The sequence below is a fragment of the Calliopsis andreniformis genome, chromosome 2 (genome assembly GCF_051401765.1).
Source record: "Calliopsis andreniformis isolate RMS-2024a chromosome 2, iyCalAndr_principal, whole genome shotgun sequence".
Classification (NCBI taxonomy): domain Eukaryota; kingdom Metazoa; phylum Arthropoda; class Insecta; order Hymenoptera; family Andrenidae; genus Calliopsis; species Calliopsis andreniformis.
The window spans coordinates 3,282,412-3,305,123 of record NC_135063.1 but is presented as its reverse complement, the minus strand read 5'-3'; the positions used below and the strand labels follow the sequence as shown (position 1 = coordinate 3,305,123).

Below are 22,712 nucleotides of genomic sequence, written 5' to 3'. Positions count from 1 at the left end.
ACTTTGATTGTATGCGTGATAAATTCATTTGAAATTGCTTATTCAAACATTATCTTGACATTTTAATAAATGCTCAATTTGTTCTTATTAAAATTGATTTATATCTGGTAATTCTGGATCATATTTAAAGGAGACAGCTTTTCTTTTTACGATCACCGCAAAAAATGCCACAGAATATACGTTCGATTTTCTCGATACAAGTAGCAAATGAGTCGATTCATAGTACGTACTGCTTTAACTAAGGAACAATACAGAAAATCTTATGGTCCGATGATCGAATGGATTCATATGAACGACCAAAAATCTACTAGCATACAAAGAGCAGAGCACCGCAGAAACCGTGTCCCCTTTTTATACGCTTGATTCGTTTCTGACAGGGAATCCGAGATGAAGGCGCGTTCCCAAAATCGAGCAGTCCTTTTTTCCCAGTTTATCTCCTGGCTCGTCGAAACAACGTTGTAACCTGACACATAGCGAAGCTGTTCGCGCGTCTCGGAGCTGACACGAATTATCCTAGGTGGCCAGTCTCCGCGGGAGATGATTGATAACTTTCTTGTAAGCCGTTATCAGCCGTGGCGCGCGCGTTGTTATGTTCCCGTCAGAAACGTGACACTGATAGACGGGCCTGTTCTTTTTCCTTCTGCGTCTTCCTACTCCCTCATTCTATCAGTCATGCTCGTTTCTTCGTCTTTAGGAGCACTCTTCCACGTGACCTGCTGCAGTTAATTCAATCTCACGTACTGCTGCGTTGAGCTCGAATCTTCTTTTTGATCGACACTCCTCTGCTCCTTCCTAATTCGCCTCTCGACACGCTGGTAGAATTGTCGATGTGGAAAAAAGATTTCATAAAAAGAATCGTATTGTGAAGATTGGTTCTGTGTTAAGAGATCTTTCAGCAAAAGCAGTTTAAAATTTTCTGCACTGATGTATAGTTATTAATGTTCTAAAATTGAATTATAAATAAAATGTAAATTGAAAGCTTAAAAAAATCGGATACTGTTTCCTATAAATAATACCTACTAGAATGTACGTATAAAAGTAAGAATACACTAGAGTTCGTGAACTGTTCAGGAACAGTATGGAAATTAAATTTCCTAGCAATCAACCCTTCGCGTATCTGTTCGCATACTGTTTTTTGGCGTTCATGGAAAAGTCGAGTAAGGCTGATAAAAAGTTTGCGAACAGTGTTCACAAACTGTTCACTGGAGTAGACCCAGCTTAAGATTCATCCAACTTGTTTTAAAGTGATCGCTCAGGTTGTGCTCCGCACAAAGGGGCGTAGAACTGTCGGCAGCTCCCGAACAGCCACGAGTCGAAACGTTACTCGGTCAGTCGACGTCCACAGTCACGAAGGAAAGCAGTTCTAGCGGTGAATTCTCAGAGTCGAACGGATTACGACCAGCCCTCTTTTCCTCTCGAACGAACCCTTTCATGCTCTCTCTGTCGCGAACGATCGGCACATCGCCGGGCCCAAGCACGCGTGCGTTTCTGCACGAGGCGACAAATACAATAAACTGGGTACAATAACGCTTTCAGCCGTCCCGTAACGGGAGCACCTATGTCTGTCGACGTTTTATACGAAGGGAGAGCTAAAATGGCCTGTGAGAACGTATGGACTCGAAACAAGTTGTGCCTTTATGCATTGTGTCTTTTAAAGTAGGTGTCCAGTGAATAAAGTTTGAATAAATATGTAACACGTTAATATTGGAACGAAATACGGGGCACACGTTACGTTTTCAGTTTATTGTCTAGGGGAGGGTATAATCAAACATCGACGTCGTAACTCTAACACTTGGATATCCTAGAAAGTCTATCATTTATCGGTCACTGGCATTCATTACACCAAATGAGTATTCTTTTTTTCACATAAAATAGGATGTCATCAAGAGTATTTCTGTTTTAGCTACTATCTTGTTTCAACAGAATTGCACCTCTTCTCCTATTTGCGATTCCACCGGCAGTAAACTCGACTCGAGGACTCGTCCCGCGGAAAAAGGTCGCGATGATTACGATTCTAAATTAGGAATGAAGCAGAAACGTTTCATTAAAGGATTAAGATATCTGGTGGAATCGGCAGAAGCTGGTCGCTAATGAGCGCGCAGAGAGCGGAGTAATCGTCGCGAGGATCGTGCATCGACCAGACAGAAGCGGTAAAAGCGGCTCGCGAACTGTGAGAATCGCGGGACGAACGGTCTGAAAACTGGTTGGACGATGGCATCCACCAGAAAGGTGGCTCGCGGAAAATCATTGAATCGACTCGCGAAAGAGCGCGCTTAAAGCGGCCAGTAAGTGGTTTTGTCGTAACACGCTACTTCCATTTCCCTTTCTGCCTGTCCTCCCCGATCGTTTGTTTCGAATCTCGTGCAGTCTTTCAATTACCGACGATAACTTCGCGCCTGATTGCATGCACGAGTAGTAAGATTGCTTGGCCGAATGGAGGCTAGGGGGTGAGGGTTTCGGTAGGTGTCCTCGAAGAAATAATACCAAGACTGGTGTAATAAAGCTGCTAGTGTCCCGCTGAGCGGAGACTGAACGCAACTCTGGACCAATTACAGGGTGTCTTGTCGAAGTTAACATGCAATCGCAAGCTGGTTTACTCGAAACTGTCGTTGGATATTTGAGCAAAATGTAGGGGGGAAATAAAGTCTGAAAATAGTTTGACATTTTTTATTTAATGACTTTATTCAATTTTAATATAATAACAAAAATGGGCAATAGTAATAAGTAAAAATGTTTGTAAAATGAACACTAAATTAAATAAAAATGATTCTGGAGTATACTTGTTACGTTAACCGATAACATTTTTCCTTTCTTACAGAAGCTCCTGGAGAACTGGGATGGGTGCTCACTCTAGTGATAGTGTCCTTAGTGTCGGCTGGCATCGGCGCCGTGGTGATGGTGACGCTCCTCCACTGTCGAAGGTCAGTACACTCTATCGTTCATCACCCTTTTCTCTCCTATAAATCGTTCAAATAGCAATAGGTTCTCGTGAAAACGATATTCAGAGAGCGTTCGAAAGAATGGGGTACTTACTCGTAACTCGTAAGGAATCCGATTAGCAGCATGCTTGGCGCCAACGAAGTTCCATCAAATCGATTTCGCAGACGGATTCAATCTACCAGTGGCCCGACGGGGGAATTTATCCGTTCGATCGTGGAATCCCGAATTGAAATATGAGAACGTAAACACCTGCGCGCACGGTCGGTTTCCGCGAGATTGCCTTCGAAATCCGTGCAAAGAGGAAGAGGCAGCGATGCAGCTCGATACGGATCGGCGATCAGGTAGATCCGCGAAACGATCGCGGTTTAGCAGGGCTCTCGCAGCCAACTGGGCCCGATCGATTCCCTTAAATTACCACCTACCCGCAATGCATCAAAATCCCGAGGCCGCTTCGGCAGCCGTAATAAGGAGGGCGAACCGGTTGCTAACTAGATCAGTCGATTTGAATCTGGTCGAGTGACAAGACAAAAAACGCCCTCGGGGAGAAAACGGGGGAAAAAACGGATCGCGAAGGCGTACGAAGGACAGTCGTAACTACTGTCGTGTCTTCGTTACAGCATGACGAGAAGCGGTGGATCTTTATTGCGATCGGCTTCCTCCGACCGAGATCGAGACAAAGACTCGAAGAGAGCGGTTGCCTCGAATTTTTATCGGCACGATTTTAATGGCTCGTTGACGAGAATGCAGGTGAATGACTCGCGAAGCATCGTGCGGGATGTTTGTGAATCGCGTGAAATGGTGGATAAGTGGGAAAGCCATTAAAAACGAATAAAATGTGAGAACTTTAACTGCGGCTTTTTTTATTTCTGTTCTACGATACAGAATTAATTTTTCTTTCAGGATTAACTAACGATTGCTTCGGTGACTAACAGATCCGTGTTTTTTGTGTGTTACAGAATGAAGAGCGCTGGTGGCAGAGGTAAGATTACGTAAATTATTATAAACCTTCATAACCTGATGGTCTTACGGCTACCCTCGTACTTGTTTATTAATACAGCTGATAGGATTACCCAGTAAGCCGCTTATTGAGGTTACGATTAATGCAGCCATGTATGCGTACAGCTATTATTACAGGCCGCTATCGGCAATACACGGATTTTTATCCGTTTATTTTTGTAATATAATAGGCCTGTACTTTAACGCAGGGAAATTATGCCAGCCCGTTCGCGAATTCGTTTCGTTCGAGAAAATCTTAGTCATATTTAAGAATATTATCCTCTACCGTTTTTCTGCTGCTGGTTAATATTACCGAGGTACTTGTAAGAAATAGAAAACTTGTTTGAATAATAACGCATAGATGGAACAATTATGGTTCAATTACACATAATTGGCATAATGGAATCGAAGCGTGTCGGGATCACAGACCTAACGGATTATACATACTCGAAACGATTTGCAATTATGCCAACCTCGGCCGGGATATCGGTTCACTGTTCCATTTATACTTCGGTTCCTTTGACCTGCCGTTAAAATATGATATCCGGCTTCTAATAATTCCCTTTAGAACCCCCTTGTTGAATATTCTCTGAAACCTTATCTCTATTCAAAAAACTTCGCCACGTGTGCTGCTGACGCTGAACCGTCATCGACAGAAGGGATTCGAGCCCTTGTTGAGGCAACCACTCACCCCTGTCCTTATTATAATGAATATTATTATTAGTCGCGGTTCAGTAATCATATAATCCTGTACAATAGAGCCAAACTAAAGAAAAAAAAAAAAGAGAACAAGAAAAAGACATACTACTAAAGACAGAGATAATTACTATAGCCTCGCCGAGGGTCTTGCAAAAGAGTACAGATAAATTAAAAACTCTCTCGACTCCAGTAAATCGAATCCAACTTAGCAAACAGATTCCTCCAGATTTACTCGAAACGAAACGAAACGAAACGACTGAATCGATCTGTTTCCCTGAAGCAAGAAGACTAAAGCGAATCTCCTTACATGTCAGTCGTACTTCGTTCATCGCAGACGTATCCGGATGTCGTTCTCGCGGCGTCCCGGCAGTGACCAGCCGTGTGGCAGGGGTGAAGGAAAGGCCTCACATACGGCGTCGATTGGTGCAAACGAGAAGCATAGTAGAGCCGTGGCGTCTCGAGTGTCAGCGTCGATTGGAGTTTAATTAGTTCGCATAATGAAAGCCGCTCACGGCGGTATATTCAGGGCTACCGGTGCTCTCGTGCTGATCTCGGGCACGTTAAAGGGTAGCGGAGCGACGCGACGGACGGGCGACATAAAGGACAGTGAAACGCGTCTAATTAACTTTCTGATTTAAAATCACCCGCGGCACGATACGATCAACGAACGGAGGCGAGCTGGGACGTCGGGATGGTTGGACGGAGAAGGGAAGAAGGGCAAATGGGAAGGGGCCGAGGGCAGGTTACTACCGGCCCGGGATACAAGGGTCACCCGAATTAATTATCCGACACTCGTTTTACCGAACCTCCCTGGACTACGTCGTCGATCTTCGCTGATCCACGATTTGCCTCTTAAGTGCCTTTCACACCGAAACGTCGTGATTACCGTTCCAGCCAATGCTAACTGCGCCCGGCGCCAAACGTGTCTGCGTCGTGCTGCACCGTCGAGGAAGATTTATTGGCTGGAAGTGTAATCCAAGCCACTGATCGCAACTCGATCATTTAATGGCAGAGTTAACGCCGGAATAAGGGACTAATTGGTAACGTGTCGAGGGACTTGTTGCGCGGAGAATGCGATCAGAATTTGATCACGATTTCATATTGAATCGACGTTTGAGGAGCACCTATGTAAGTACTGTTGGAAGCTCGAAAGATGTCAGCGGGACGGCAGAGAAGCAGGAGAGATTCTCGACTCGCTACAGGTAGCGGTTATATCAATTTGGCTAATAAGGGAAGTCCTCATGTACCGCCTTTATGTGATGCTTTTTTCTGGGAAGCTAATCTAATACACTGACATCTTCTAAACGAAGGATATTCTTTCAAATTTACGATTAAGGGAGCCGAAAAAATATCACTAGTTCAACCCTAGCTGTCACTAGTACAGGAAGTAGTAGCGATTAAAGCTTTTCCTTATTCCTTCATTTCCTTTAATCGCATCAAAACCGTAGCGCCAAAGGCTCGCCGTGTCCAGGAGTTTATATTCATTCACGGCCTCTGTAAACTTGTCAGCATTGAAATTATAGCCATACTCGAGTATGGATATAATTGGAATTCAGCTGTGAGTACACTGGGTGGTATAGCGGGTTCGTTAAATAAACGTTGGCCGATGTTGCGCGCATTGCTTGCCGAGCAATTTCCCGGCGCGGAAAAATGAAAGAAGAAAAAACGAATTAATGAAAGTCGGGCTGATGCGTACGGCCGCGTGCGAATGCCAGCGGACAAGAGAGGCGTTAATGGACGGCTGAAAGCGGCTGTTGCGCAAAAAAGACGAGAGCCTGAACACGTTACCTTCCCGTACGATCGACGAGACACAATGGCGATTCGAGGAGCCGGGTAGAATAGGTGAATCGAATGCGTTAATCGGCTTATCGCGCGTTTCTGCTGCTACCAAGCCGAATCAGCTGCCGCTGCGCATCATGAAAAAGTCAACGACAGGATCGTGCGCTGCTCGCTGAAAATCCTCATGTTCTTTATCATTTTTTATGTCCCTGGATCTGGTGGCGCTAGAAAGGATTTGCTGTGCATTATTTCACGGAAAAGCTGTAACTGGGATATAAGTTCTGAAGGATCATATCAGATGGCAGCAAGCACCATTCAGGGAGGCTTAAAGGTGATTCCTAGAGCAATCTCGGGTTCGCATAAAGACGCACATGAAACGCGTTGAGTATATTAACTCTGGAGCTTTGGGCCATGAAAAAGGGAATCTTGCTTCGCTTCTACACAGACCTCTATAGAAATCTGTTCTTTGAAATCTATTTCAAATCGAATGTGTTGTATGTACGATGTGGGAGATGCTCCGGCATTCTAGTTGTCAAACTGGCTTTCTATCCCAAGATAGTCATACTCGCTCTCCATTTCGAAACCTGGAATCGACGCGAGATTTCCACAAACTTTTATAGACAGACGTTACACGTGTATACTCCTACAGAGGCTCACGACCGAGAAATATTCTAACGCGGGAAGGCTCGCTGGTCGTGCATGAAATTCCAAAAAACCTCGGAACCCAACTGCTTCTCTCGCATCACCGAGAATCTTCCTGACATAATGACGCCCGAAAACGAATCGGGGTCGGCGTGGTACGTGGCTCCCTGAAGCACGGACCCGTGTATCCACGGTTCTACGACCACGCAGACCAGGAAATAGAATCCGACTAGGCGTTCGAGATCGACCAGCTCCCGAGGAGGACGCTTGCCCCCTGCTGTCACGACACGCCACGATTTTCACGCGTCCCGTTTACCGGGCTAACGCATCCGGCGTCCAATTAATATTCGAAACATCTAATCCAGTAAATCACGCGGGGTAACGCGTCCACGGAGGGACGACGCGAAGCGACAGCCTGGAAAGGGAACGGATCCGATTACCTCACCTGGTAGGTGGGAACTATGGCGTAATCGCGGTGAGACCGAACCTCTACGCTTCCTAGTGGCTTCCTCGATCCACGACTCGTCGACGCCAGAAACGGAGCACCGAGATCCTTGTGACAGTCGGACGTTCAATTATAAACGAGGACCAGTCCCGTAAATGTTACGCTTGGCGCACCGATAAATCGACACTATTTTATTTACGATAGCAATAAACGGTGGAACGCTCGCCCGCGGAATGCTAAATTGCTTGCCGCGTGCGTGCGTGCTTCGACTGGGTGTCGTGGACCGCTGGCAGCGATAAATAACACGATTACACCGCGCTCGTGGACGTAATCGATTGCAGTCGGAGTTCTAGGCAGTCGCGGGACTTTCCGCGTCCGCGATATAGCACCTGGCTCGCTCCTGGAGCGGCTTCTAATGAATGAAGGTTGATCAAGCATCGCGAGCATGTGCGTTTGCGGCGGTCGAAGTCGCTCTGACGTCGGGGACACTGATTGCTTTCAATTGAGCGAGAGTTCAGGTGTTTCGCTTTCAAGAAGAGAGGGGGACTACAATTTACTATGCACAGAAAGTGACAAATTTCTATCGATTGTTAAAAGAGGAACACTTAAATTGTCTGGTGATCCACTTAACAGTTAAAGGAAAGTGGCATTGTTTAAATTAATTCATCCCAGTCCTAGATATCAGATATACTATTTGAAGTTTCCATGAACCCACGATAGTTACATTTCATTCTCGGAGCACGTCAGCGACATGTCAGAAGCAGCGTCTTGCTCGAAGCAGACCGTTCGCATCGTCCTATTACCAGTTAATCTCTCACGTGTTGCATAGATCCTAATTATGCAAATTGCCGTGTAACGTCTCGTTATAAATATCCAGGAACGGCGGCTGAAAGCATCGTTGGAATTAAATTTCTCCTCGGGTACGTCACCCTGCTTTTCATTCCGGGACGTTAGAGCGCATCAGCGATTATCCTCGCGAGGCTGTAGCCGTTCTCGGAAAGAGAGGACGAAGGAAATGGCGTCTAGACAAGTCGCGTAAGCAGAGGAGAGAAGATCGCGGTGGTTGCACGGTCTGGCGTGCGTGCCGGTGGTGTAAGGGCACCGGCGATAAACGAGAACCAGTCTCTCTATCTCCTGGCAAGTGACAGCCGCCAAGGCGCGCGTTGCAGTCTCGCCAGGCGAGGACGACGAAAACGACTGGCGAGAGAGACCAGGAGGGCACAATGAGGAGGCTCGTACGTGCGTAGGTTATGAGGTACGCCGATGTGAAAGAGAGACACGGCCATGGGATTCCCATAATCTCGTTTTTTCTCCACGGCATTCTCATGCCTACTTACCGCGAGGCGGCACCTCTGATCTATGAATTCCGAATTCCTTTTTTTTCTCCCTCTCCCTAAATCTCCCTCGCCCCCCTTTCTGCCTTTCTACGACCGTCACGGTTCCTCCAACCGCCCCTTACGCTCTTGCTATCCACCCCGTACCCTGCCACGTCTCTATAAGGGTCATGACGGCGCGATGACGGCTCCACAATAAGGCCATACAGAAAACAGCCGTTTTTTCCTGTCTCTCCCCTTCTCCCTCTTCATACGCAAGCTCATGTCATAATTCGAGCTCGTGTGTACCCTTGCGCGCGTGTAGGTTCACGTATACCTCTCCGCGGGTTCATAGCTGTGCGCATACACGCGAGTAAGCGCCTGGCCTCGTGTAACGTAACAGGACTCTCTGTCCGAGCTCACCTGGCACTTCACGAGCTTCATCTCGACCCTCCTCCCGTGAAACTCGAGCATAACTTTCGCGTACGATCCCGCCAACGGATTTTCCTAGGGAATGAGACTCACGCGAGACATGCCCCTTTGTCTTTGTTCCAGCGGGCTGCTGTAGCGTCGGCGTCGAGGACTCGAACGGTCAGGAAGCGGGTGGACCAGGTGCCGGAGGCGGACCTGGCGGCGGAGTGGCGGTTATACCCGATCGACCACCCTTGGAACTGGACAAGCTGCCGCCTTATCACGATGTCGCGCCTAGTCCTGGTACGTATCACTGACCAACGCTCTAGCTATCAGCAGTCAGGGATGATTGAATTAATTAACGCTGAATGGGCTTTCATTGGATTGTGAGCCAGTAATGGATCTACCGGTAGTACTTTCTAAACTACATATATTCTACTACGATAGAGCTTCGATTAGCTTCGATTAGTTTGTGCGCAATCTCGTTTATTCAGGATAGCTAATAATAAGAGTAAAGTAAACTATCAGACTTGACCTATGATTTTATAGTAACTAGATGAGAAATGCGTTTTAAGATTCAATCATACATTAAATTAGTACGTTCCTCCTACGTTATTAATCCTAAGTTAATGTATCAAAATCCAACATCATTAATTTTAAATTCTCAAATTTTATATTTCCAAATCTTCAGACTTTCGAGTACTTAAAGCATAAAGCCTCAATGTCTTAAATGTTCCAATTTTAAACTTTCAAATTTTGAAATTCAATTTCTGGGTTCCAATGCTTGGAACTCTGTCTTTGAGTACTGAGTGACCCCTTGGTATGATACGGAATACACAAATTATGGAGATATCCACGAGCCCCTACCGCGCAGTAGGAGACAAATTTACAAGAAGAAGCTTAAACACATTCTATTGGTATCTAAAAATCGGTTTCAGGACACAACGTGTGGTCATGGCTGGGTTCTCGACGCGGCGGTGGCACGCCACGGGTCGTCACGACGCCCCTGTCGCTTCCGCAACATAGACGGGCGATGAATCTACCGGTCGAGAATCACTATACCCACATGCAAACGGACGAGGCGTTATACGCAGAACTGGACTCGCAGGCCGCGAGCTACGCGAGCGATCTCCAGCTACAAATGAGAGGAAGCTCGACGTACGGTACCACTTCCGGCGGGCAGGAGGACGAGTATCACGAACTGGATGCCGCGAGGTTACACCGTCATTATGGTGGAAACAACGAAGACGGATCTTTGCAAAGGGACACGCTCCGTACGCGGCACAGTAAAAGGTAAATTGGCTAACTGTAATTAGATTTTTGCGCGCTACGAACTCCACGAGCAGTAATATATCTCGTAGTGGCCGCTTTATATCGGCCCAGAATACCTTCATGAATCTTCGGGGCATTGCGCTTTAATAATTTCAAGCGGTAATCGCGTGGTCTTGCCTTCCTGCTGTTCGTTTTGCGCATTAAAGCGGTACCGACTGATTGTGTATCAATAATGTAGCAACCGTGAGCGGTCTATTACTGTCAGTCGAAGAATCGTGCAGCTATTACGAGGACAAGGACTTTCGAGCTTCAATCGTAATTAGCGACTTGGCAAGGTAATTAAAATTTCATTTTGTGTTTTAAATTTGTATAATTCTTTTGGTTGTAGAGTAACATGTATAATAATACAATAATTTCCCTATACAATGATCACTCAAAAAGTAGTTCTTTCTAAATCTAGTAACTCTTTGTATCAGTAAAACCTTGCCAAGTAAGTTTCATTCGTATAGAAAAAACATAACTTATCAAAATGCAACACGTTGCAAGAGCATGCATAATTACCCTATCAACGCGCATACCTGCGGCTCAATTAAATCACAGATACTGCAGAGAAAGCAGAATATTACAACTATGAAAAACTAGCCAGACATCAGTTTCTGAAGTGTTATCGAGGTGTTTGATTAATTATACATGTATTCACGAACGTGCAACTTGTTTGACGGATAGATGTTTGAAGCGTAATTTTAGACCATTGCCAGCTACAGTGTTTCAAGTAAAGAACTACGGTCGATTCTGCTCACCGGTTAGAGTCTTGTCCTATCGTTAAATTCTACATAATCTGCTTCGTTAATTATCCAGACCCTATCTCTGCCATGTGGCAACGGGTCGAATGACGCGCGAACTCGTCAAACGAGCCAATCGATCGGCTCGCTAACGTTGTAATCCGATCTTTTCAGGTTACAAGAACCGGATTACGAGATGTACGAGAACGGACCGTCGACACCAGTGCCGCCAGGTCAGATGCAGCATCATCATCACCACAATCATCATCACAATCATCACCACCACCATCAGGAGTTGCGGATCGGCAGCAGGAATGGCGAGCATCCTTCGTACCAGAACACCGCCTACACCGGAAGCGACGCTGAGCCGGATGGACCGACGCTGAGCAGTGCACCGAGTAGCGCGTATTACAGCGACCTGAGCTCAAACTCGACCAACCAACAGATGCCTTCTGCGGCGGCCTCTGGCAACAATACGAATCTGCATTTGAATCCACAGGGTCTGGAGACTCCTCAGTATCGACTGGCCGCGATAAACGAGAGTTCGGTGCCTTCGGATTACATCTAGAGACTGTTGGACTCGGATAGGGAGTTCAAGGAACCTGTTCCGACAAGAGTGTGTTCGTCCAGTGTTTTTATCCCTTGTCATGTTTTCTGTGATGAGGAGATAATTGATGGTTAGAAACATGTGAAGAATAGTGATTCCTATGTTGACCTGTGCGAAGATTTTTGAGGTAATAGCTTCCAACGATAGTCAAGGCTCAGGAATATTTTTGTACGAATTTTGGGTAATTCGGTGCTCAGTGGACAACTTAATTGGCCCATGAGTACTCGCTATACATACCTATACAATCGTAAAGTATTAAAATAAGGTAGTAGTACTCGCAGCCGAATTGGTACCTTTCAGTTTCTTCATTATACTAAGAAAAAGGGAAAGGAATGAAGTGCACTTTAACACAAAAGTATACGTCTCCTTCGCTATGTGTGCGAAGAAATGGTGCCATAATAATTATCAACGATCACGAACACATATTAAGTGCCTATCAATAATTATCTGCCTATCGTGCATTTCTGTCGTGCGACCTAGATCCCGGAATATACACATGGATACTGTCACTTAGTAAACAGTATCACGTAAAAATTAAATGAAATAGCGCCGTCAACATATCTTTATTTCTCGATAGAAATGCATAATAAAACGTTTATGCATAATTCCAATTAATAAAAGGCCGAAACTGCTAAGTATCAGCCGTTATTGTCCTCTCAGGGAATGGCCGTCCACAGAGAATTCTTCGTACCTATTAGCTCTCATAACGTATCGTTTATAGCTTAATGAGCATTGTTTTTCTTACTCCAAGGCAACGCTACAATTAGGAACACGTGAACGGTGGCATTCGCGAGAACGTTAGTCACTCCGTGCATCTTTAATCAAACGGTGGAGGGTAGGTTAGCTGGCGAAATGGCGAAATAAGAGGGTGTTTCACAGGGAGGCAATAAGAGAGCACGAAACCGATCAGAATGAAGTCGTTTCGAAGAACAGGTGTTTCGTAATTTGACGTTCAAGGGCTTCCAGTGAGCGCCCTCGGCAACATCCGCTCTGCTTTTGCATTTCGAGCGAATTGCACGCGGTGCTCCACTCTCCTTTCTCTTCTTTTGCCAACAATGCATCGCTTTCTCTGCAATAGAGTTAGTACATCAAAGATTTCGGGACTATTTCCAGGACAAAAGTATATTTTTAAGCTTCACTCTGTACGCACATTTTGCTTAATCCTCTCCTCGAGTTCTCGAATTTTTAGTCGAGGATCGTGGGCACAGAAAATGCACAACAAAGCGTAGGAAGTCTGAAGTGAACGGCAATAGAGGGAGATCGTGCGAAGGTATTCGTCACTGAATCGTTAAATAGAATCCCCTGGCCTCCATCAGGCTAAACCGTTTATCTTCGACCCTCGTTCGACGGTAGAATTAATTCGTTTCACTCGATTCGGCAGGACTCGTTTAATCGTCGCCGTCGTGTTCTCTTAATTACCTTCCCTCAGACAGTCCCGATTGTTCCGTCGACAGAACACGAAGTCGAGGAGACGTTCTACCTCGAGATTCTCTGCTTTGCCCGCGTTTGCGTCTTTCATTTGTGTCTCACCTGCGCCAACCTGTCGGCTTACAATCACCGTACACCTCCGAGACGCGGTAATTCTTGCCTTTGCATCAACCAGATTCCCTTACAATCGTAATTTATTTACGCGACTTCCTGGCAGTCATTAGCCTGCACGCGAGTTCAAATACTAGAAATTTATGTTTTGAAACCTGAACGTATTGGAACTGTGGTGAGTTATTTTCTGGTTGTAGTATTTGCTTATTTAGATCTAGCTTTATTAGTGTTCTGGGTACAGAGTTTCTGTATTTTAAAAATCTAAACGTACAAATTCTACTGATCTAACGTCTTTGTGCTTTCAGTGTCTCGGATCATTAGGTCTCTAATCTCTACTATCTCAAGACCTACATCTGTAGTTGTAACTTTTAAGGCAAAATGACCTAAGTCATATTCTAACTCTAACTCTTATTTTTAAGTGAAAAAATTTATTGAATGCCCTTTCTTCTGCCTAAAGTTACAAATTCTGTATTTTAAATCTCAATTGAGTCACTAACTCGAATTTTTTGAAAATATGACGTAAGTCGTTCTGCCTTACAGCCACAGATATATGTTCCACCTATTTCCAAGGTCTAAATCTACCTCTATTTCTTCTATAAACTCATATCTTCTTTACCTTCTCAGTCCAAATCAACAACTCTCCCACATTCCATATCCTAGACCCATCGTTCTTCCACATCTACCTTGTCCTCTCCCTCCTAGATCCACGAGACCCTTCGACCAAGAACCGCCTCGCAAGCCAATATATCACGCCGCTTACCACGTCACATCGAAACACCCAGAACAAACCGTACATTTTTCTCTTAATTGTGCGCGTATCCCGGTAAGTCGATGTAAATTACACCGAGCTGCCGCGAGCTCATAAATTACCAGGGCCCTTGATCGCGTAGTACAAAGAACCGCGGCGTCTCTCGTTCGCCGAAAATCGTTCCGCGGCGCAGAATCATTCACAGCTCCCCGGTTAGCTGTACACACAAGGGATCCTGGATCGTGCAACAACAGATGCAACAATGCACTCCCTCGCGGGCACGCAATAATTAATTGCGCCCCCGCGGCCACAATGGCGTTAGGGAGGGGAAGGGAGACTGCCGCGGCTGGTGCTGGCGCATTATTTCACCGAAAAAAATCCCACGAACGCGCTGCACCGTCGGACGGGGGCTGGCTCTTATCGTGGCCGTGTTACGCGAACGGGAACGTATTATGGAATTCGTCGGCGCTCCGCGCTTAATTAAGGTCCGCCTTGCTCCGGCATCTTCCGCATTTGCGCGACAGCCTCCTATCGGCCGAGGCGTTTTACATCTGCCCTGAGAAATTTATGTTGCGACTCGAGGAGATTCTAAATAATAAAATCTTCATGATAGGAGGCACGTGCATTTTTTCGCAAGTAGTGGTCGAATAATCAGGACTTTGCGCGAAAGTGGAGTTTCTCGTGACGTGAACAGCATCGTCGATGCATTCAACCCTTCAACGAAGGTGTATTTTATCTGCAGATGCCCCGTGCAAACGGAAATGCAGTTATATCGTAGAGATCTATGTAAAGGCGAATTTAGACTTTTCACTTTGAGTGATCGTCCATAGTGAAAATGAAAGATGAAAGTTTGAGTATTCACACCAGTCCAGTGATTAAATTCACTTCATTAGTTTTCAATATACTGGCGAGTGTAATATTGAGTGTCAGAATCGAATTAATAACTTTATTCCCTGTAGAAAAATATCGCAATATATTAAAAGTACTAGTTTTACATGTATCAGTGCAGCGTCACTATGAATGAATCATCTATTTGTTTTATCAAAAGTCGAGCAATGCTCTACTTCTTTCACTGTTCGCTCATTTCGATGAAATGCAGATTGAAACAACCTTTACACTTTTCACTGTGGATAAATCATCCACAATGATCACCCAAAATGAACAGTCTAAATTTATCTCAAACTGGAATATAATCGCTAGAAACACAATTACAACAGCACTCCTTTTTTTATCTAGTGGGTAAGAAGACAGTCTGTATGTAAAGTTTCCAACAATGGTAAACTCAATCTGTACCCAACATTAGAGAGCATGTATTTTTTAAATTGAATGATTCATACATATTTTCGAATTATTAAAAAAATGTTTATGTAATTCTGCTAAGTACAACCTCAGTTCGATGCATGCTATATCTAGACCCCAGAACCAGAATGTACTAAGTGCACTTGCTTTCTATGTAACTTAATACACTTTGGCTCTGGGGTCCAGATATGCATTGGACGGCGATGTAGAAACAAAATGAGAGTCCCCACGACGAACGGAGCCCGCCGCTGAAGGGTTAAAAATAAAAACCGTGTTTCCCGCCAAAACGTGTAGAGCCAAGTAACTGTACGAAAAGCGTTCCTCTCAAATCGCCATTGAAGAGCAGAGGAATCGACAGTGTAGTGAGATCGTGGGAATCCAGACGGGTTGGATTCTCGCGAATTTCTCGATCCACGAGGAGAACCTTCTATAATGGCGGGCACAGAGCGTGCAGTCGCGCGCTCGCGCGCAAAGGATTACATCCGAAGGATACGGCCGTAAGGACGTTAGGACCCGCCCTGGCTGGGCGCACACCATCTTCGTTCCAGCTACGGGATATATAAATTATACATGTAAATATACGGGCGGCCTGGTCGAGAGAGAGATCGAACCGTGAGATATCGAGATATGTGTTGGCGACCCGCGCACACCTCGCCGCTCCTTTCCCTCTTCCCGCTCATTCTCTCGTCTCTTCTCTCCCTTCGCACGCATAAACTCACGCATCTACGTGCCTATAGCGAATACCTTTGTCGCTGCTGCCACCGAAACGTTAGCCCGCGCTTATGCGCATACCGCTCCCGCTAATTCCTATGCATTTTTCGAATTACCCAATGAAATCGCAACAGTACCACGTTACTTCGTGCCCGAGGCGTTCCCACAGAGGAAAAATGCTTGTGGAATGGGCCCTTCCCCCTATCGCGAGGGGTTAAATTGTTCTCAGGTGCTTATGGTACATCGCGTGCCGTGACACTGAATCTTCCTGTCGGAAGACGACAAGTGGGACTCGAGATTAAGCATCGCGGAATTGGGTTCCTGTTTCGCTAGCGAATCGCTAGAATCGCTGTACTGACTCTCTTGGTTACCATCCCTTGTAATATTGCAGATTATGTAAATAATGTAAGATTATTACTTTACTGCCTCGCTAAATATTTTAACATTAAATGTTGCAAAATTTTTGTAAACGAATATTCCGTAGAATTGCCATTGTAAAGTTGTGTCTCCATCAGTGATAGTTCAAGGGTATCAACTTTTTATAACGATTACTCGGTGACTCGATGTTTTTTATGCAAACAGATACGCGAACAGACAGTTTCTAAGAAATTGAATTTCTATACTGCTCGCTAACGCTGGTGGAGACCACCTTTGAGATTGCATATAGTTTCTTACAAGTGTCAATATAAATACAAAATGATGCAATAGGAATTGATCGCGATCGTGTTGATACTTTGCAACGTGAATTGCGTAAAAAACAGTTAGCGATCGATTAACATCAAATGCATCGTTGCGAAAGCGACAGGAAACCCTGCGGCTGCTTATCGAAGAAACCGCCATCTCGATCGCGACACTTCGTGATACTTCACGGTACAAATCGCCCGAGAACTTGAAGCCAACCTCGGTAATCGTTCTAGAGGGAAAACCATGTTTCGAAATTCGATTGCTTCATTGAAAACGTTCCTGTGACAATCGTCCACGATTGAATTATACGTATGAGACATTGAAAGCAACAACAGACTAGCCTCCCTGCTCGGAAAAATCGAATAAAGAGACAGATCTAAGACATAGGGTTCCTTTATAATAAATTAATAATACTACTAATTCAGTTTTGAAACAAATGTAGCTTAGTTCACTTTTGTACTCAATGTCTCATATGTATATGTACTTTTATATGTGATGTGATGTTTCTTGCCTAATTCTGTAATTACAAAGTGTGTGTAAAATGTAATATAATGGATACCTGGTATAATTAAGTTGCACGCGATAATGTATAAAAACTATGCGAACGTGTAAAATCGCGTTGTAAAGACAAGAGTTTGTACGTTGCCGATATACTATATTGTAATTAGTATCAAATCACTTAACATCGCGAAAGGTGCTAAAACAGATCGTACTTATATTATCCTTTCTTGTAATTTACTTTATTTGTTTCGGGTTTCCCCAACATTTGAGGATGCGTTTTTCGGAGAACCTGTGAAACGATAAACTTATGTGAATCCTTTGGTTGTTGTGAATATAAATTAAATGTTTTAGATTGTGTATAATATCATGAATTGTAAAAAATGAAGCTATTTTATTACTGTGTACATATCTGCGAAGTGTTTGTGCGTGTAAAATTCTATGCGCGACAAAGTCAATTACTGCTATCAACGCAGCCACCTTGTAAAAGCATTGCACATCTGCATGTGAAAAATTGTACAGTGAATAAACGACAATTTCATTTATTTTTTATTTTATTTGCAATCTTGGAATATAAAATGGTTACTAAAGCTCATTATACAACAATGTCTCATGCAAAATTATTTGTTTCTTTTAAAAATAGGATATAAAAGGTCCCTTATTTGACAATCTCTTAAAAGCAGTACTTATTTTTAATTACTTCCACATTTTATAAGAAAAAATGAATGTAATTGTAATAGTCGAGGCATCCAATTTTTTAACATGCTTTTAGAACTATATTATTCTTGTAGTAAATTTAAATCAATTAGTTTCTCGAAAAATATTCATATGTTTTTGAATTATATAATATTTATATGAATGTTATTTCATCTTTTTGTCCACAGTGGACAAGTTAATTGTACTAAGCCCCGCAAATTCTGGAGGCAGCAGTGCTTCAAAGATAGAATAATTTTTCTTATTATATATTTATCTGTAATTTAAGAATTTTACACATTCATCAAATCTCACAATATATTTTGCAATACATTTGAACATTAAAATTTCTTTATTTATTACAAAAAAAGGTATATAAAAAATTGATCTAAACATGGATATTAAAAGTAATGTAATAAAAGGGCACTGGGACCAAATGATACGGTCCTTTATGTTCAATAGTTCTTAGGTGTTGCCGCTAGATGACTACATCATTCCATGTTCACTGTATTTGTACCTGTTGTCGGTAATATTATTGCAATTTTATTTACATTTGATAACAGCGGAATCTGCTATTGTTTCAAAAACTCTATCGGTATTCTAGAAAGTGATGTAAATGTAGGAAAGATTATAAGTGCATAGATAGCGTCTTATGCGTTCTTTCACGTCACAAGGCTCTAAACGTAGTTAAGATGACCATGTGGTTGCTAACAAGGTTATATTTAATAGTAAATTATAATTTTTTGTGACAGTTAATGATAAAGGACGTGTACTTAAATCTGTATTATATATTTTATTAGCAAGTAATAAAAATCAATATGAAATTTCATACTGATTCAATAAAGGTTGGTACCGCGAGAATCGGTACGCTAACAGGCTTTTTAAAGATGCCTGACATTAAATTCGAAACTCCTCTTGTTCTAATGTATACAAAGGTAATACTTAACAATCTGAAATTATCTTAAAATAACACTTTGTTCAAAATCGAATTTTTAATAGGGAGGCAGTGTACCACATTTAACCAAAGACGTTTTCAAAATGATCACTACAGATTCACAACTACTATCTATTTCATTACCTTCCACAATTTCAATGTTAGAATCGATTAAAAGTACTAAGATTTCTTTTGCACAGTTTGTTGGTATGCAGGTATGATACAATATTATAATTTCTGACATGTCTTGTTAACTATCAGTTTCTATTTAGTGAATGTAAACTACAGAAGACTTATTTCAGGAGTATACCAATTTTCTTACTGTTCAAGATCCAGCTTGTCTTACACCTGCAGGTTTTCAACAATTAGATGCCATTTCTATGTGGTCAAAGGGTGGAAGACAATTATTATCAGCTAATAAATACATGGATATTATTGAAGCATTTAAACCAGATCTTTATGTCGCTTTATGCGATGGAGATACTAATATCAATAGCAGTAGAAAGCGTGTTATCAAAGCTGTAGATCGCAGTAAAACATTATTTGAACAGTGTTTAATAAGACATTCCATGTCAGAAACTTTACAGTCAGCAGGAATATTAGCTGCAATTGAAGGTGGTTATGATGTAGAAGCTAGAACATCATCAATACAGTATTTAAAAGACAAACCTGTAATAGGATATATAATAGATGGGTTACATAATAATGGACCAAGTGTAAAAAATATCCCATCCAAACAAGTTGTACAAATAGTAGAACATGCTATAGTAAGTAAAAAATTCCTTGTTTTATAATGTGTCTCATAAATATATTTTTAAATTTTCTTGTTAGTATCCATTCTTTTAGAATCTTTTACCTATAAATAAACTGAAAGTGTCAATGGGATGCTGGAATCCAATTACATTATTAGACCTTGTTGAAATAGGTGTAGATGTATTTGATACATCATATCCTTACATAGCTACAGAGAATTCAGAAGCTTTAACATTTTTATGCGATCATGATGATTGTAATAATGTGGCACATGTAATGTCTTTTACAGATAAAAGGTAATGTGAAATATAATTCAATTTATAAACATATTTTTGTATTAACTCTTTTTTTGTGCTAGATATGCTGATGATTTTTCTCCAATATGTTCACACTGCAAATGTCTCACATGTAAAAATCACACCAGAGCATATGTTCATCACTTATACAATACCAAAGAAATGCTACATACAGTGCTGTTAATGATGTAAGTATCATTTATGTAATATATTTAATAAGTTATCAGTATTGCAATGCTCGCTAATATATTTTATTTTCAGACATAATATACATCAGTACCTTGAATTTTTTAATGATATTCGTAAAAATATAAAAAACGGTACCTTCGATAAGTACAAGAAACAGATTTCTTTAAAGTTTAGGAATAATAATGATACGCATTGTAATAGTTATACAAGTTAATTAATACACAAAGTACAAAATTTTAAAATACATATTTTTTTAGAGCAGTATTTAATTTATTTTAGAATTACTTTTAGAAATGATTGATTGCTATTCTGGCAAAAAATTAGGGTCTAAATAATTGTACGAGGAATTACTAAAACTTTGTGGAAAATAATCTAAATCATAACTTCTAGTATACTGAGGTGCTTTTATGGGAATAAGTTTATGTAATGTATCGTGTAATGGTTTTTCGGCTTCTAATTGTGCGACCGCACAATCGCTGCACAAATCAGTTCCATCTGGGCAATCTACACAATGCCATCTTATACCGGTTAAAGGTTCCTCATCACACACAGAGCACTGTAAAGAAAGAGTTAATAAATTCTATGCCTTATCAATCAGTCATAATAATTCATGTACCTTATATCCAACATGTTTATATACAGGAGATGAAGTTTCTTCTTTCTCGGCTTTTACTTGTCTTAACAATTCTATGTGCCTTAATTCAGGATTATCATCAATGATACTATTTCCACCATCATCCTCCTATAAATATAAATAGTGACATAGTAAATCAAATTACACTCTTACTAAAATAACAAAATTGATTGAATACATACTGATTCTTCAGTAACTGGCTGTTCTTTGCTTTCATCAGGCATAGTAAAGGAAATATCTTGATGTGGAAAAAATGTAGAACGCTTAAATAATGAATAATTACGCTGATGTCTATGACCCATTCCTTTTTTAGCATCTAATTTCATCTTTGGACCTCGACCAGGTATGGGTAACCCAGCTCTCAAAAGTTTAATAAAATATTTCTGAACTCTGCTAGAAACTTGCTTTGGAGTCCTGTTGCCTATTTAAAATAGTGAAATTAGCTTAAATGTTTGATATAAAATATCAATTGCTTATGTACCTAAGGCATTAGCTATTTTAGTCCATCTTCTCATTTCTACTTCTTCTGGTGGATATTCAATCAAAAGTTCCTCCAATCTCCTCTGTTCCTCCACTGTCCACAATTGATTAAATGTCTCTGGCTTACTTTCATCAAAGGCACGTCCTCGTACCAAGATCTAAATTATTTTAGTATATAAGTAGATGTATTACTGAGTATGTACAAAATGTAACATACCTTTCCATTTTCTTGTTCTGTTTTTGTCTGTATGTGAGGTAAAACATTTCCATGCCTCGTTTGTGGCCTCATACGCATATCAGGTACAGCTATGTTATATTGGGTCCAATCAATATATGGAATTTCCGCGATTCTTTGGGGCCCTGGTAATTCTGGAAGCTCACCATTTTGTATTTGAGCTACGAATGATATCGGATCTTTCAAAGCTTTTGAACGTATCGACAACAGCTTATCCAAATCTTCTATGGCTTGAACGCGTTGCGCTTCGAGTATTACAATCGTTTTTAAAAGAGTAGTATAATCCTTATTCCCCTTCAATGCTAAATGGTCAGACTCGAAATAAAATTCACTCGGTTCCTCGTCTGGAGTCTTTTTCTCTTCATCTTCCAATTCCATCGCTAATGTCTATTAGGTCTATTTAACTAATGTCTAAATGTCTATTTAACGTACTTGGCAGGTTATAAATGTATCCAGTGTAACACCTTAACCTAAATTATTTGTCAAAATAACGGCAGAATCACTTAAAATACCGTGTCAAATGGGATCGGCATACATCGATTTTTCTTCATTCTTAGTAAATCCTTTATGCAACGAAAGTAGAATTTCAAATCAGCAGAATCGCGAGATGGATGTCTTCATTAAATCAGTGGAAAACACACCCACTCCATTGAAAAGTCGGACACGTGGCGCGACATTCGTTCAAATATTATCTGAACAAAGATAAAATAGATATTACATCGGTCTTCTATTAAATTTTGTATGTGCAATTGTAATTTCAATTTAACTTTGAAGCTCTCGACTTGGACTTTGCCTTTGAAAAGATTTCCAGGTATGCATATATCAGATAATAGGTATATGAATGAATGAATGTTCGTAAAGCAAATAGATTACGAATGTAATCGCAGTGACAATTGACTACCTAAAGGTCTAGAAATACCATGAAATTACAAAAGCTTCCCTTTTCGCGACAGATAACAATGTCGATTTATGTCCCAGTAAACAACTTTCGTACACAGATAGAATGAATCCTATCATCGTTCTATACGAATGTGACTTTGAGATAAAATTGAATGACACATCTCGTTGTTGCGAAGAATTTTTACCGCGTTTAATCATCCGGTTAAAGAGCATGGAAATTAGGACAAAGGAAA

At 41.9% G+C, this 22,712-nt stretch overlaps 3 protein-coding genes across 3 annotated transcripts in view; 2 read left to right on the top strand and 1 right to left on the bottom strand.

Moving 5' to 3' along the window:
* LOC143188321 (uncharacterized) overlaps positions 1-11,847 on the top strand; it is a 32,644-nt gene extending 20,797 nt beyond the window's left edge. The window contains exons 6-10 of the mRNA XM_076392527.1: positions 2,819-2,921; positions 3,897-3,919; positions 9,370-9,528; positions 10,164-10,518; positions 11,454-11,847. Coding sequence (XP_076248642.1) covers positions 2,819-2,921; positions 3,897-3,919; positions 9,370-9,528; positions 10,164-10,518; positions 11,454-11,847 — 1,034 coding nt within the window. The remainder of the gene's footprint in view (positions 1-2,818; positions 2,922-3,896; positions 3,920-9,369; positions 9,529-10,163; positions 10,519-11,453) is intronic.
* Positions 11,848-18,750: 6,903 nt separating this feature from the next.
* LOC143188480 (queuine tRNA-ribosyltransferase accessory subunit 2) lies at positions 18,751-20,824 on the top strand. Its single transcript, XM_076392772.1, has 6 exons — positions 18,751-18,993; positions 19,058-19,207; positions 19,295-19,759; positions 19,839-20,041; positions 20,104-20,229; positions 20,303-20,824. The coding sequence occupies exons 1-6, from the start codon at positions 18,877-18,879 to the stop codon at positions 20,442-20,444; spliced, it is 1,203 nt and encodes a 400-aa protein (XP_076248887.1). The 5' UTR covers positions 18,751-18,876; the 3' UTR covers positions 20,445-20,824.
* On the bottom strand, positions 20,535-22,153 carry LOC143188481 (ZZ-type zinc finger-containing protein 3-like). The gene is made up of 6 exons (XM_076392773.1): positions 22,092-22,153; positions 21,562-21,959; positions 21,346-21,502; positions 21,047-21,285; positions 20,847-20,972; positions 20,535-20,786 (listed from the first exon to the last, which is right to left on the bottom strand). Exons 2-6 carry the CDS (start codon positions 21,955-21,957, stop codon positions 20,535-20,537), a joined length of 1,170 nt encoding a protein of 389 aa, XP_076248888.1. The 5' UTR covers positions 21,958-21,959; positions 22,092-22,153.
* Positions 22,154-22,712: the final 559 nt, after the last annotated feature.